At 40.2% G+C, this 15,913-nt stretch overlaps 1 protein-coding gene across 1 annotated transcript in view; it reads left to right on the top strand.

The window, feature by feature from the left end:
* The first annotated feature begins 669 nt into the window (after nucleotides 1-669).
* The window catches only part of sim2 (SIM bHLH transcription factor 2), a 61,329-nt gene continuing 46,085 nt past the window's right edge, over nucleotides 670-15,913 (top strand). Inside the window, exons 1-2 of the mRNA XM_085469345.1 lie at nucleotides 670-844; nucleotides 7,200-7,282. Of these exons, the coding sequence (XP_085325471.1) occupies nucleotides 670-844; nucleotides 7,200-7,282 (258 nt within the window). The remainder of the gene's footprint in view (nucleotides 845-7,199; nucleotides 7,283-15,913) is intronic.

The following is a 15,913-nucleotide window of genomic DNA, read 5'->3' as shown; positions in this document are numbered from 1 at the left end:
GTTCTGTGTTGTTAACATTGTGACCTGTGTTTGCTTGTTGAGAAATAGTCTTGCTACTTTAAAACATTTGAACTGGTTTTTGGTTGCACTTAGACCAGTTAGTGGCAAAACTGTGATTTTTAGTGAACTTTAATGTGTAAAATATTTTCTTATTTCTTTATCTTCTTAATTTTTTAAGGTTCAGTGCGCAGAAGACTTATACTGGTTTTACTGCAGAGCTACAGGACAAATAGAAACACACACACACATACACACACACACACACACACACACACACACACACACACACACACACACACACACACACACACACAGTGAGCAGCGGGCGGAGAGACAGGTCTGCTGTCTATATTCTGATGTGACTGTGCTTGAATAGTTGTAAGGCTGTAGCTCAGAGGGCCGCGGAAACCGGGTGAAGTGGACGTGGCATTCGCGAGTTTGGACTGCAGCTTGTGAAAGCGCGTGCCGTGGCACAGGTGAGAGTGTAAAGTTGCCAGGGCTGGGAGCTGCGCTGCTGCACGGGCATAGGAGGCCCGGGACTCTCGGACCTCTCCGGCACTCAGCACATCGCACTGCAGCGACACACAGCGAGTCGTTCTCACGGAAACGCCGTGTTTCTGACTCGTCGCGTGTTTTCATGCAAGCAGCGTTTAACTGAAAGTTCTTCAAATGAAGGAAAAATCAAAGAATGCCGCGAAAAAGCGCAGAGAGAAAGAGAACGGAGAGTTTTATGAGCTGGCCAAGCTGCTGCCTCTGCCGGCGGCCATCACCTCCCAGCTGGACAAGGCCTCCATCATCCGGCTGACGAGCAGCTACCTCCGGATGCGGAGCATTCTCCCCGACGGTAGGCACCCGACACCCTTTCATTTGTAGCCGATTCAGACAGAGGTTTTCTTCCAATAATAATAACAATAATTATTAATCACTATTTTGTTAGTTAGATGGACACAGTAGATTGGAAGTTTAAACACTGATGTCTGCTTCAAACGACTCATTTATCAAGATGAATTATTTCATTAGTGCCCGTGGGCACTGGGGCAGTGCGGGAAAACTCTGTCAACACTCGGAAAGTCTGCTTCAGTCACTGACCTGCCCGTTGGTCGTTCTCGCGTGGATTCTTACCGAGTTTGAAGACTAATCCAGCTGTAATCCACGAATGACAACAAAGTTTCATCATACAGATGCACGAGACGTGGATTTCTAAAGGCGTCATAGACGAAAGACAGAGTCCTGCTCAGGGACGCCGCTGTGTTTCAGCACAAACGTGTTCTCATGCTGGAAGTCCAACGATCTTTGAAATAATAATAATAATAATAATAATAATAATAATAATAATAATAATAATAATAATGAAGCGCTTCATAACCTCGCTCCTCCATATTTATCTGATCGTCTCCATACGGAGAGCTTTATTTGGTTTAATAATATTGCATAAAAATAGAATGTAATAATAATAATAATAATAATAATAATAATAATAATAATAATAATAATAATAATACATTTGATTTCTAGGCGTCACCTTACATTAGTACAACAAAATAAAAACAAAAGGTAAATGAAAAATAAAAAAACAAAAATGAAAGTATAAAAACTAAACAAGGTTAAAATCGACTTAGAATCAATGGTTTTAAAACGCGATTTAAAGTAGAGAGGAGGTCTGTAGTCCGGAGATCTGCTGAAAGTGCATCCAAAGACTCGGGCAGAACAAGTCCCACGGTAGCCCCACGGTAGTCAGGCGGGCAGGTGGAACAGACAGAAGGGAAACTCTCTGTATGGAGACGATCAGATAAATATGGAGGAGCGAGGTTATGAAGCGCTTCATTATTATTATTATTATTATTATTATTATTATTATTATTATTATTATTATTATTATTGTTGTTGTTGTTCTCGCCAGCAGAGATCGCAGCTTGCATTCTTTTTACATTTGAAAATGGGTTTCAGCTTCCAGATGTGGCCTGTACTTTCTGTGGATCTGTGAAAGAATGACTCGTGTCTGTAAATGTGACAAAGTTAAACGTGTTAGCAGCGCTGAGCCTGTGTTAAAGTGAGCGCAGCGATAAGCGTGGGCCTGTTACTGCACGGCTGAGGCTGCTTTTAACGAAGGAAGCTTCGTTTGTCTCTGATAGTCTGTTTCTTTCACTGCATCGCTCTGATACGGAGAGCTTATTTCTTCTGCTAAATGTTTATTATGTTCAGAGTTTAGTTTGGCATCATTTTGGCTGAAGCTAAACGCTCCACATCGGGAGCCTCGGGATAATCTGACAGCATTTATCCCGGCTGAAGGCTGACATCAGCGTCATCTGTTAAAACGAACAGGATTACAACAACTGTAACAGTTACAATGCAGGACTCTTGTTTTTCTCTGTTTGCAGTTAAAAAACAGAAAATATTTCATTCAATTGAAATTTCAAGTGGAATGTAAACATGAAAAAACATCTTTTTGTATCAAATTGTCAGTTTTACATGTGTTAAAAAATATTACCCACATACCGAGATATACATAAATTCAAAAGAAATACACAAGCATACATTTCACTTCTGTTGCTGTCACATACACGTTGAAATATATTTGTCACGTGATCTTATTGCGTTATTGATTATTATTAATTATTAATATCTGTTGTTCGTTTGTAAAACTGTTCTGGTCTTATTAGCTCATCAGTGTCGTTGTGCAAAATAAACTTTGAACTCAAAGGATTGAAATCGAGTTACCGTCACATTAGTTTGGCTTTGAAGCAAAGTAGAAATACTCACCTGACATCAAAACAATGTGAACATACAAACATTCTTTACGTTAAATAATTACATATAATTACATGCTATTATAGTAGTGTGATTACGTGACTTTTTAAGTGTTGCGGGTTAATATGACCTATTTTGCTCTATTTTCCTTCCATTTAAATGAACATTACAGTTTACGCAGTATTAGGTACACGTGTACTACTCTTTAGTCCGCACACGTTCTTTTTATTAAAAGATGACTAGTGTCGTTTCAGCCTTCTGTGAGTAATGAAGGCAAGTGTAACCCGATTCCAGTCGCTCCTCCAGAGACTGTTGCAAAATAAAAACTCTGTTGATTTTTTTTATTTCCTCAGTGGACGCTTGGCGGGCTGTGAGATGACTCCTATCACTGTTTTACAGTTTATTTGAATGGTTTAATATTTTGTTTTAAAAAAGCAACAACCCTAATTTAAATGTAGTATAATTTCAAATACCAACATGTCCAACTGATAAATGTAAAATAAATAAATAAAAATAAATGTAAAAACCATATATATATATATATATATATATATATATATATATATATATATATATATATATATATATATATATATGCTGTTTTTCAAAAGTAAAAGCTATAGTATTGCAGAGTGAAACTGTATCATGTCAGTACTCATGTTGAAAGCTACACAGTGGCTATTCTGATTTTGCTATTTGATTTCATCTGTAGTTCCAGCGGCCTTGGGGAAGAAATCGTACCTCAGTTTGACCTCTGATGGGTGCTGGGACAGCAGGTCACTCAGGTGTCTTTGCAGAAGAGAAATGAGCTTCTTGTGCTGTTTATGACATTATATTTATATTGTAATGTAGAGAGTGAACAACAATCCAGAGAAAATACCAACAATCTCAAACTGAGGTTGTGAGAAATATTCTTTACTCTTTACAGTTTATTCGACCTCTAATAGAGGATAGCATTATTTTTTTACTGGAATTCAGAGAATACTTTTTGCATTCCCAGAAACTTGATCCTGTTTTTGTGGATATTTTCAGACCTGGATGAAGAGAATCAACTTGATTTCTGTGCCCAGATTCTCGAGCATGCATCGAGACAACCTTTCTTCAGTATTAACACGCTGTAGAGTGTACCTCACTGTTTTTTTTTTATTTGTTTCACTTGTCTCAATATGGATTTTTAAAAATGTGCTTTTTATGTCTCATTTTGTTGGATACTTTTCATGTCTTTTAACAGCTAAAATGTGTCTGTCCCAGACGTATGGTTAAATTTCATGATAGCAGCGTGAAGCACGGACATACAGTGTGAAAAATGCAGAAACATATATTAAGTCATTTGATGGCAGGTCAACTTTTTATACTTGCAGTATAAAACCTTTTTCAATGTAAAGCTGCTTCTGTCTCTTTTCCATGCACACACCAGTCCACAGCAGAGCCTGGAGTCAGGACTGACTGTGAGGACATTATTGTGCTGGCAGCAAATGTCTAGATTACTGGCATAGTTAGAGAAATTTAACTGGACGTTTTTGTATTAATGACACAATAACACAATTCACTCCAATATGTAAAAAAACAACAACAACAATTTAACTTTGTTCTCCTTCTTTTTTCAAACACTTACTTTGTGTTCCTCACATCTCTTAACTCACTGGCTTTCAGCAGATTTCATGTGAAATAACTTTGATATTAAAAGCAGAATTAGTTCAAACTGCTTGATTAGCAGAGACACTGGTTTAGAGATGGCACGATACCACTTTTTTATGTCCGATACCGATACCGATATCATAAATTTGGATATCTGCCGATACCGATATGAATCCGATATAGTGTTTTTTAATCAACAAAACTGTTTTTTAAAATATCTTGCTGCATTTTGCAAGTCTGCAAGTTCATACTCAAGTTTAAAACAACAACTACACTAAAGCTATTCTGTTATACCTGTATACAAAAAAAATATTTCATAGTTCAGCAATACTGATCAATCTAATAAACTTAGACCTACACCATCCTCCCTATTCTGGTATTTTAAAGAGTACTTAGCATAAATATTAAGCAACCTAACTAATAGGGTTCCAACTCCCAGCAACAACAAAATTAAATAAATAAAAAATAGGGAACCACCCCTCACGCGCCACCTCATGATGCTTAATCGACGTAATCAACCTTAATTTGATGCAGTGTGAAAAAAAAATGCACAGAAATCAATTATTTTTCAAGAAATATTAAATAGATTCAACATCTTTCTTCAACAAAATTGCAGACTGCACAGATGGTACCTTCCCAAAGTAAAAAGTACTATAGCTTACTAGGGTATATATATTAGACTTAATCACTATGTACAGTAATTGACTTCTATTCATTTTACATCAAATTAAAACTTTGGGTGTCAGATAATTATTTATTAAAAGCTAGACATTTTAAATGAGAATAAGAAAGAAAAGTATGTCTTTGTGCCCCCTTTTCCCTGTTCATGCCCTATCGGCCCCCCTGGCTAAACTTTGCTAGATCCGCCCCTGCACAGTTACCAGCCGTCAGCTACGTAGAAAAAGATCCTCGAGTAGAAAGAAATATTAAATACATTCTAACAACAGCTTATCAAGCTTAAACGTGCTGCTGTTGTTCAGCCGCTGGTTTGCTCTTTCTGGCGCAAAGTGGACCAAAAACAAACGAGAGACAGACTCGCGACAGAAAAGCTGATCAGCTGATCATTTAAGCAGTTTCACGATTGAAGTAGCAGCCGGAGAGCGAGAGGCAGTCGCTTGTTAAGCTTAACGTGGGAATGCTTTACAAACATTCAGAGATGGACTTACACACTTGCTTTACTTCTCTCGGGGATAACTTTGTCGGAGATGAAATGCCAGGTTGCTAGCGAAGCTCCACATGCTATCCAGACCACTGACAGGTCCTGCATGCCACAGCTGCTCTATCACGTGATGCATACGTTCTGAGGTGAGTTACGGCGTGTTGCAAGTTTTGTGAGGTGCTTTCGTGATATTTAATGGATCGGATTACATTTTTTATTTTTCTCCGATATCCGATCCAGTAATTTAGGTCAGTATCGGACCGATACCGATACGTAATATCGGATCGGTCCATCTCTACACTGGTTTACAGTTCTGTCTTTGAAGGACCTGACTGTGCAGAGATGAACTGTTCCATATTTATGTAGCCTGAAAATGCTTCACTTAGTTTCCAAGTCATAGATTTAAAACCAAACCAAACCTTCCACTGTGTGATTGGGACACCACCATGACGAGGTGACAAAAAAGAGTTTAGATGAATTATGTCAAGCCTTAACGCTTCAGGCCGATTCTCATATTTCATCGCCCCCTTATTGTCCGTTTTCAGATTTTCCCACACATACTGTGTAAATACGGCACAGCATACCTACATACAGTAGGTAGTAATTCGTTCCATTGTGTATACAAAGAAGGATGCAGCTCAATAATGTTATTCAATTATAGAACACTGTAATAACTTTATATAGTAAAATACATATTTTCAGAATATTCAGAATACTCCCACTGATTCATTTTTGTATGTCAGCTGGCCAACATACAGAATACACAGCTGAAGGCAAATCTCATGCATAGGTGGGAGAATAGTCTTGAAAAGGAAAGTTAACATTAGAGATTTCCTGTTGATCTGAAAATTGAATTATGTTTAATACTACACGGTCCGATTCTAGAAGAACAGCAGTGGTTCAATCTGCTCCTGTCTGCACGCCAAATATCCTTGAACCTCGAAGCTGCTCTCCGATGCAGCCATCACATTATAAATATGTGTAAATGTCAGATAGAAAGCACTTCAATGGAAAACAGAAACAGAAAAAAGCACATGTATGAATTCAATGAATGAGGAAAGTTGTGCAAAGTGCTTTGAACTCTTTTGATCCTGTATGTTGGACAGCAGCAACAGTGTCACAAATATCATGTTTTTACCCTTAATTAGACACATAAATAAACATTTATAGTAGAAAAATGTGCCAAATATTCTAAAAGTTTTTCTAGAGATTAAATATTTTTGGTTTAATTCCACCCAGATTGTAAAAATTACGAAAAACCCAACTTGTTTTTTCTTCCAATGAAAACAAACAATGACAAATTTCCAACAACCTTTTGTATATAAATCATGACACATTATTTTAATACTCTTCTGATGGCATCAGCATCAAATAAATAAAGTTTCCACTGCTTGGCTTTGTAGTGAAATAAAAAATCAGCATGTCTGATGCTTCAGTTATTTAATCTTATTAAGGTCGGCTTCATTTGCCCAAAAACTTTGTGAAAGAATATTTTCTTCATGTAAAAAAGAAAATGAATGTGTGACATTAACTTTGTTCTAGTGACCGTGTGCGTGTTTGTCAAAGATATATTTTTAATTTGTCCCGTAGTCTGGTTCGTGTGACCGATGGAGCCAGCCTTTGTCTCTCTGATTGTGTCTGTCTCTCTGTGCAGGTCTGGGTGATGGATGGGGGCAGTCAACAAGGTTCAGTCCTCTGGACAACATGGCAAAGGAGCTGGGTACCCACCTTTTACAAGTCAGTATAACCAATAACCCACCATGTCATCGTTCTATGCTCTTACACAGTTTCCTCTAACTTATCACGTGTTGTATGAAACTGATGCCGTGTGTAAAATGAGATTACTGCGTGCGAGTGCTGGTGTGCTTTGATATGACAAAGAGCTAAATTTGGACTTAAACGATTATTTTTCCTTAAATGATTTGGGTTCCTCTGACATTTGCATTTTACACCACATCTGGGAATGACTTTTGATGCAATGATGCAATATGGTCCTCATATCTCTGCAGAAGAAAGATAAGAATATCATATGAATTAAATGATGGTGTCAGCACATAGCTAACAGTTTCCTGGGACACACGAGATGATTTCCTCCTGCACACAGCCATCCTGATGACAGATTCAGATAACTCTATTAACCCCAGTTTGTTTACAGCATATCCAAACTACCTGCTCACACAACCTGCAGTCTTTAAATACTAATCACAAGCACTGATGCATGTCAAGGTACAGATCAACAAACCATGAGGTCAAGAATAAATATATTAAAAGTACAAATGTCTAAATACTCCCTGTCAGCGTTAAGTCATCTAACGGCTGAGGGATGGAAGGATTTTAAGCTTCTGTTTGTTCTACATTCGGTTACAAGGTTACGGTGACCTGAGACAACATCCTGGACTCAGATGAAAAAATATGTCTAGGATGGATAATCATGTTTCTTGCCTTCTTTATTTTCCCAGAGTGAACCCAAAGCTCTCTTCTCCCTGTGAGTTTGGAGCAGGGCTTAACAGTACTGCTGAGGGAGTTTCTGCCCTTGATAGAAAAACACTGAATAAAAGAACATTTTAAGACTTTCTATAAATGCACAATATAAACTTTCTTATTAACATTAAAAGATTTCAATCTTCTTAACAAGTATATTCTCTGTTGAACCTGTTTTATGAAGGACTATGTGTTCATATCAAACTTGAGTTGATGGTCAAAGACTGCTCTGTTTGTAACCTCCACTTCACAAATTTGGGTAAAACAGGGCCATGGACAGGCTCAGGACCTGGAAGCATGGAAATCAAATGGGGTGGCCAAATTAAAGCCTTTAAAAAAACAAACTCATATGCAGGTGTTACATATGGTTAAATGATTCAAATGCAGTAAGTATACACGTGTTTCTATAACTTAGTTATTTCTGTAGCCCACATAATTAAACATTTCAATTACATAACACATGTGAACTTTGATTAGATGTACTGTACAGCCTGTATAATGAATAAATATGTAGCCCAATAAGTATAAAATCCAGAAAGCTACACAACATGGGGCGGTTCACATACAAACACAAGTCTAACTGAAGTTTTTGTTAGAAAAAATAAAATTGTTGCTTAAATTTACACCAAATGTCAGAAATCTGCACCGTCATGAACAAGAATTTAAATCTAATTTTTTCATGATTTCACCCTCTGAGGTCCAAAATGTCCAGTTTTCACTGCTTTTGATTTTACATTTGTATTTCACAATGTTTTTTTTGTCATCATTTTCAGCTCAACCTCACGTGTCTGAATTTGCAGTTATTTTTTCATTGACATACTGTATTAACACAACTGATCTGAAATCACACACAAAATATAAGATCCTAGTAGTAGTTATATTATTTTACTGTGAAAAACACAGAAATGTTTAGTAAATGATTTATTATATATAACTTGAAATGCAAATTTAACGTGTAAATTTTGAAAAAGCTGTGCACATATTTGTAAACAGTAAAGTTATATACAACTATTTATCTATGGTACATTTTTCCACCGATAGGAAAGAGGTGGCTTTTGTTCTTTCTTTACTGTTTTTTATGCTGTCCTGAGAAAATGCTTTTTTAAAAACTGCTTATACTTCTTTTTTTAATCATAACTCTGGATTTAGTGGCCTGTCATTAAAATGTAAAAACTGGTGTATACTTTGAAGTCCGAACCTTCAAAACAAGCTGAAACACAGACTCAGCGTGGCTGCAGCTTGTTGCTATGTCAGCTTACATCAGTCATGTGATTTGGAGGTGCAGCGTGTCCGTGGACCACAGATGGTTAATAACACTCACCTTCATTCCATTTCCAGACCAACCCACCATTTGTTGTTCAAATGTGCTCTGGCACGGTCATAGGCATCTGTTGCTACTGACAACAAGAAGTAAAGCCAGTCCACGCTATGGGCTGAACCATTTGTGGTGGTGGTCAGTTCAATTTTATTCAATTTTAATTGCTGCTGGGATCAAAGTGTTAATGCTACCTTATTTTAATAAACAACACTGTCATATGCATAGGGGTGGCAAGAGATCAGTTTAGGGTGGCACATGCCACCCCTCTAGATCCGCCCCTGCCTTGAAGCAAGGACAAGAGGACAGTGTCATCAGAAAACGTAATTATAAATCTTTTCTCATACCAAGTCCAGCAGCTGTTGGTTTACATCAGGGGTGGGCAATTCCAGGCCTCGAGGGCCGGTGTCCTGCAGGTTTTAGATCTCACCCTGGGTCAACACACCTGAATCACATGATGAGTTCATTACCAGGCCTCTGGAGAACTTCAAGACATGTTGAGGAGGTAATTTAGCCATTTGGATCAGCTGTGTTGGATCAAGGACACGTCTAAAACCTGCAGGACCTCGAGGCCTGGAGTTGCCCACCCCTGGTTTACATACTAAAAAGAACTGGCAAATGTGTAAATGAGTGGTGGACCGATTTATATATACTGTATAAGTTCTCCGTTTTCATGTCTCAGACTGCTTATTGTGTCTGGGTTTTTTTTGGTGTCTACATTGATGGTTCTTTTAAATTGAATAAGCAGGTGAGTGCAGCAGTTCAGTCCTGCTTCTTTCAGTTAAGACAGCTGGCCAAGGTAAAGCCATCCCTCCCGGCTAACGTCTTTGAGCGTGTTATTCACCTTTTTCTTACTTGCAGATTGGACTACTGCAATTCATTGTGTTATGGTCTAGATCAGGCCTCCATCCATCGTCTTCAGATGGTTCAAAATGCAGCTGCTCGCCTGTTAACTGGTACCGAACGGGGAGAGCATATAACCCCAGTTTTAGCTTCTTTACACTGGCTTCCTGTCTCCTACAGGATCCAATTTAAACTTTTACTTTTTGTTTTTAAGTCACTTAATGCCTGAGCTCCTCCTTACCTGTCTGAGCTCCTCTCTGTTTATGCTCCAGGAAAAACCACGAGGTCTAGCTCAAAACTAATGTTGTCCATCTCACGGACTAATCTCAAATCTCGTGGTGATAGATCCTTCTCTGTGGCAGGTCCCAGACTTTGGAATAGTCTCCCCTTAAATATTAGATCTGCACAAACACTTGAGCAATTTAAATCATTACTAAAGATACATTTCTATGCCCTGGCTTTTAACACACTATGACCCAAGCATTTTGGTCTTATTTGAATTAGTTTAGTTATTGTTTTAATTCTTTTATTGTCCTATTATTGTTTTTTATTGTTAATATTGTATTACATTGTTGCTTTGTAATACCATTTTTATATTGTTAAGCACTTTGTGCAGCATCGGCTGTTTGAAATGTGCTATATAAATAAACTTGACCTTGACCTTAAAGGACACAATAACACTTTTTAGGATCTTTTCAAAGGTTTCCATTACTAGTCATGCAAGTACAGCTGTTATGCATTAGCATACTGATTAATGGAGGGCATATTTTTGATTCCCTGCCAGGGAGCTGTAAGGTTTTTATTTCTATAATTCACCTCAATTTTAGCCTTATACTTTGTTTAGCGTTTTTAATTTCGTACCTCTCTGGAGAAAGCTTTTTTCTCAGGAACGTCTCCACATCTGTATATCAGTTTCTTTGTTATTGATGAATGCTTTGATTTCCTTGGTTATCCAACGTTTCTTTTTTGGATAAATAACTTTTTAGGTGGAGTCCAGACAAAAGTGATATATGATGAGTCCAATGTTCCCTCTAAGCTGCGCAATGCTGGCTCGCTCTCTGCGCACAGAAAATCTGCGTTGCACACAAAAAAAAATCTAACCTGAATTGAAATGAAAATAAATCCGTTAACAATTCTGTTCTGCATGTTAGTCAGTGACTGGCTGCTCCTGGATGGGATTAGAACGATGCCACCTTATGCCATAATCCAGCCAATGATGCGATTCACATTCGTATGCAGCTAATCAACGTGGTTGACAGGCTATGACAGCGTCCTTATGTGCCGGTGTTTTAGCAAAGCGGCTGATGTGGAGTGAAGCCACGTTAATGACAACGTGTCCAACCATTGGAGATGTGAGCAGGACAGACGGAACAACTGACGGACAAAGTGTGGACTTTATAGCAGTTTTTAAATCGTGTTGATCGGCCACGTAAAACCAGAGTTATGATAAAATATCTGCAATGTTTGTTTTTCTTCCTGAATACTGTCGTTGTTTCTATTTACTGAACAATGAGGCGCCTGCTGAGTGTTACAGGTGTTACAGCAGTGATACATCTGCTGCTGTCAGGCCTGCAGGTATCAGGCTGTTGTTCTCCTTCATCTCATAGTGGACAGAAATTATTTTTTGGAGCAGCACAAATAATTTGTGTGGCATCAGATTTGATGCAGAACAGCTGATTGTTCTGTAAATAGTTTGAAATGTTTGTTTAAAAAACGCTTTGGCTGCATTTTTAGGTAAACAGCTGCAAAAAACTTTGTTGTTTGCATAACTCAGTTACTTTTTTGAAGAAGTAACCATGTAATTAATTGCCCAACATTGGTCATTATTTACTGTATTTGCAGACAGAGTTACAGGACTCTCTCCCAGACCACAGACTCATAATACAGTCAGAGCTTTATAAAAAAATAAAAAAGAAGAAGTTGTGTTTTCGAAATTGGAGTTCAGGTTATTTTTCCTTCCAATAGTGTTAAAATGCTGCACAGGTCATGAACTAGATTTATTTAAATTTTCATTGTAAGTGGACTAAAGCAGGTAATTAAAAGTAGTCTAACATAAATGCTGTGATTTACGGAGCCCCACAGGGGACATTGGAGAAAAAAAAATTAACTTTTGCGAGATCTCGCAAAAGTTTTGCGAGATCTCGCAAAACAAACTCGGGATCTCGCAAACCTTTTGCGAGATCTCGCAAAACAAACTCGGGATCTCGCAAAACTTTTAACCACATTCTTCGGACGCCGGCTCGAAGCTGACCGGGCGGTCGAGGCACGATGTGCCGGGAAAGCGGTGTTCCTCCCAGCTGTAGTAGGTCTCGACCTCCCGTTAGCTTCGAGCTAACGGGAAGAATGCGGCTAAAACTTTTGCGAGATCTCGCAAAACTTTTGCGAGATCCTGAGTTTGTTTTGCGAGATCTCGCAAAAGTCTGTCTTAATTTTTTTTTCTCCCATGTCCCCTGCGGGGCTCCGTAGTAATTTGATTATTTTAATAAACATGTAACTTGGATGGATTGGATGCTGGCGTGACCACAGTGCACACGTCTGCTGTTGCTCACAGTGGTCCAAGGGACGCTCCGGGAGTTTGTGTGTTCGCTCAGACACATGAAACATTAGAGGGAACATCGGATGAGACAGATTAACAGAGATCATTAATGTTGTTACCACATGTATTATAAAAATGATACCAGCCAAAGCAAGCCTGAAGAGATGAGATGCTGTGTTCTGACCAGCATCTCACAAGTTATACCTCACATGGGAGTCTCCATGAAGAGGGTGTATGGGTGCAATAAATACACACTGCTGTGGTATGGTGATCGAAGGGAAGGCAGGGGCAACGACGTGGACGCACAACTTGTCACAAATGTTCAGTTTTAAATGTTTAAAATCAAAGATGACGCACTTTTGGGCATCTGGACAAATTGTGTCAAGCCTCTGTGCTACATCAGCAATCAGCAGAGATGCAACAGAGGCATCGTCACACAGATGAATATACACTCAACAAAAATATAAACGCAACACTTTTGTTTTTGCTCCCATTCCCCATGGGATGGACGTAGAGACCTAAAATTCATTCCAGATACACAATATAACCATCCCTCCCAAACAGTGGTCACAAATCAGTCCAAATGTGTGGTAGTGGGCACATCTGCTATATTGAGATAATCCATCCCACCTCACAGGTGTGCCACATCAGGATGCTGATCTGACATCATGAGTAGTGCACAGGTGTACCTCAGACTGCCCACAACAAAAGGCCACCCTGGAATGTGCAGTTTTTTGCGCTATTGGGGGTCTGGGGACCCAGAACCGGTCAGTATCTGGTGTGACCACCATTTGCCTCATGCAGTGCAACACATCGTCGCATGGAGTCTATCAGATTGTCAATTGTGGCCTGTGGAATGTTGGTCCACTCCACTTCAATGGCTGTTCGAGGTTGTTGGATATTCGTGGGAACTGGTACACGCTGTCGTATACGCCGGTCAAGCACATCCCGAACATGCTCAATGGGTGACATGTCCGGTGAGTATGCTGGCCATGCAAGAACTGGGACATTCTCAGCTGCCATCTGCCCTGAACAATGTGAACCATGATTCATCCGTGAAGCGCACACCTCTCCAACGTGCCAGACGCCATCGAATGTGAGCATTTGCCCACACAAGTCTGTTACGGCGACGAGCTGGAGTCAGGTCAAGACCCCGATGAGGACGACGGGCATGCAGTTGAGCGTCCCTGAGACGGTTTCTGACAGTTTGTGCAGAAATTGTTTGGTTGTGCAAACCAATTGTTCCAGCAGCTGTCTGGGTGGCTGGTCTCAGACGATCTTGGAGGTGAACCTGCTGGATGTGGAGGTCCTGGGCTGGTGTGGTTACACGAGGTCTGCGGTTGTGAGGCCGGTTGGATGTGCTGCCATATTCTCTGAAACGCCTGTGGAGACGGCTTATGGTTGAGAAATGAACATTCAATGCACGGGCGACAGATCTGGTTGACATTCCTGCTGTCAGCATGCCAATTGCACGCTCCCTCATTGCTTGTGGCATCTGTGGCATTTTGCTGTGAGACAAAACTGCACATTCCAGGGTGGCCTTTTGTTGTGGGCAGTCTGAGGTACACCTGTGCACTACTCATGATGTCACATCAGCATCCTGATGTGGCACACCTGTGAGGTGGGATGGATTATCTCAATATAGCAGATGTGCCCACTACCACACATTTGGACTGATTTGTGACCACTGTTTGGGAGGGATGGTTATATTGTGTATCTGGAATGAATTTTAGGTCTCTACGTCCATCCCATGGGGAATGGGAGCAGTAACAAAGGTGTTGCGTTTATATTTTTGTTGAGTGTAAATAATTGTGAAACACATCTGGCGAAATTCACAGGGCAAGTAGAAGCGTCGGAGTGAGACTGTTAACAGCTCAATGTCACGAGAGCTTCTCACGAGCCACCACAGTGTTAAAGGACCGTTTCTGATGTAGAAGCACACACCTCCCCATTGCTTGTTGGTGGTTTCCACTGAACGGTCCAGACACAAAGGGATGCAGTTAGTGCCAGCTCCTTCTCCTGATCTGGATACAGAGCCATGTCTTGATGAAGGCCACAAGTGTTTTTCACGTCATGTTTCAGTGTGACCCAAGCTTTCTAGCTCATCCATCTTTTTCCATAAGGACTATACATTGGACAAGAGCATTGTAGGGAGAACCGGCAGCTTTTGGCAGTCATTAAGGTATGTTTACCTGAATTGTCTTCAAATTCCACCTCATCCAAATGAGCAAAATGCCCTCCATCATCAATAAATGGAAGGCGTTTGGAACCACCAGGACCCTTTCTGGAGCTGGCCACCTCCACCCGACTAGTCTGAGCAACTGGGATAGAAAGGTCTTAGTTATGGAGAATAAGAACCTGATGGTTACTGTGACAAAACTCCAGTATTGCTCTGTGGAGAGCCTAGCAGTAGGACAACCATTTCTGCAGCACTCCTACAGTCAATCCTGCATAGTAGAGTGGCCAGATGGAAGCCATTACTCAGTAACGTGTCTGTGAAGGTTCTCAGTCATCCAGGTCATCGTAGTCAGTAACACATCCAGACACATGACAGCTTGCCTGGAGTTAGCTAAAAAGCACCTGGAGGATACTTAGACCATGAGAAACAAAATACTCTGGTCAGATGAAACAGAGACTGAACTCTTTGCAGACTTGCACACAGGCTTAACCCTGGTTGAACATCTTTGGAGAGATCTAAACATGCATGTGACTGTGCACCAATGCTCCACATCCAACCTGATGGACCTTTGGTGGTTCTGCAAAGAAGAGTGAGAGAAACTGCCCTAAATAGGTGTGCCAAGCATGTATCATCATACTCAAAAAAAACTGAGGCTGTATTGTGGCCAAAGGTAAATGGCCTGTATTTGTATAGCGCTTTACTTGGTCCTAAGGACCCCAAAGCGCTTTACACATCCAGTCATCCACCCATTCACATACTGGTGATGGCAGCTACATTGTAGCCACAGCCACCCTGGGGCGCACTGACAGAGGCGAGGCTGCCGGACACTGGCGCCACCGGGCCCTCTGACCACCACCAGTAGGCAACGGGTGAAGTGTTTCGCCCAAGGACACAACGACCGAGACTGTCGGAGCTGGGGCTCAAACCGGCAACCTTCTGATTACAAGGCGAACTCCCAACTCTTGAGCCACAATCGCCCCAAGGTACTTGAACAAAGTACTGAGCAAACTGAAG

This window comes from Copadichromis virginalis, linkage group LG10 (assembly GCF_057382275.1).
Source record: "Copadichromis virginalis isolate Kocher_CV1m ecotype Utaka linkage group LG10, C_Virginalis_male_GT1.1, whole genome shotgun sequence".
NCBI classification, from domain to species: domain Eukaryota; kingdom Metazoa; phylum Chordata; class Actinopteri; order Cichliformes; family Cichlidae; genus Copadichromis; species Copadichromis virginalis.
The sequence above is the reverse complement of the archived record's forward strand: the minus strand, read 5'-3'. Positions and strand labels throughout refer to the sequence as shown.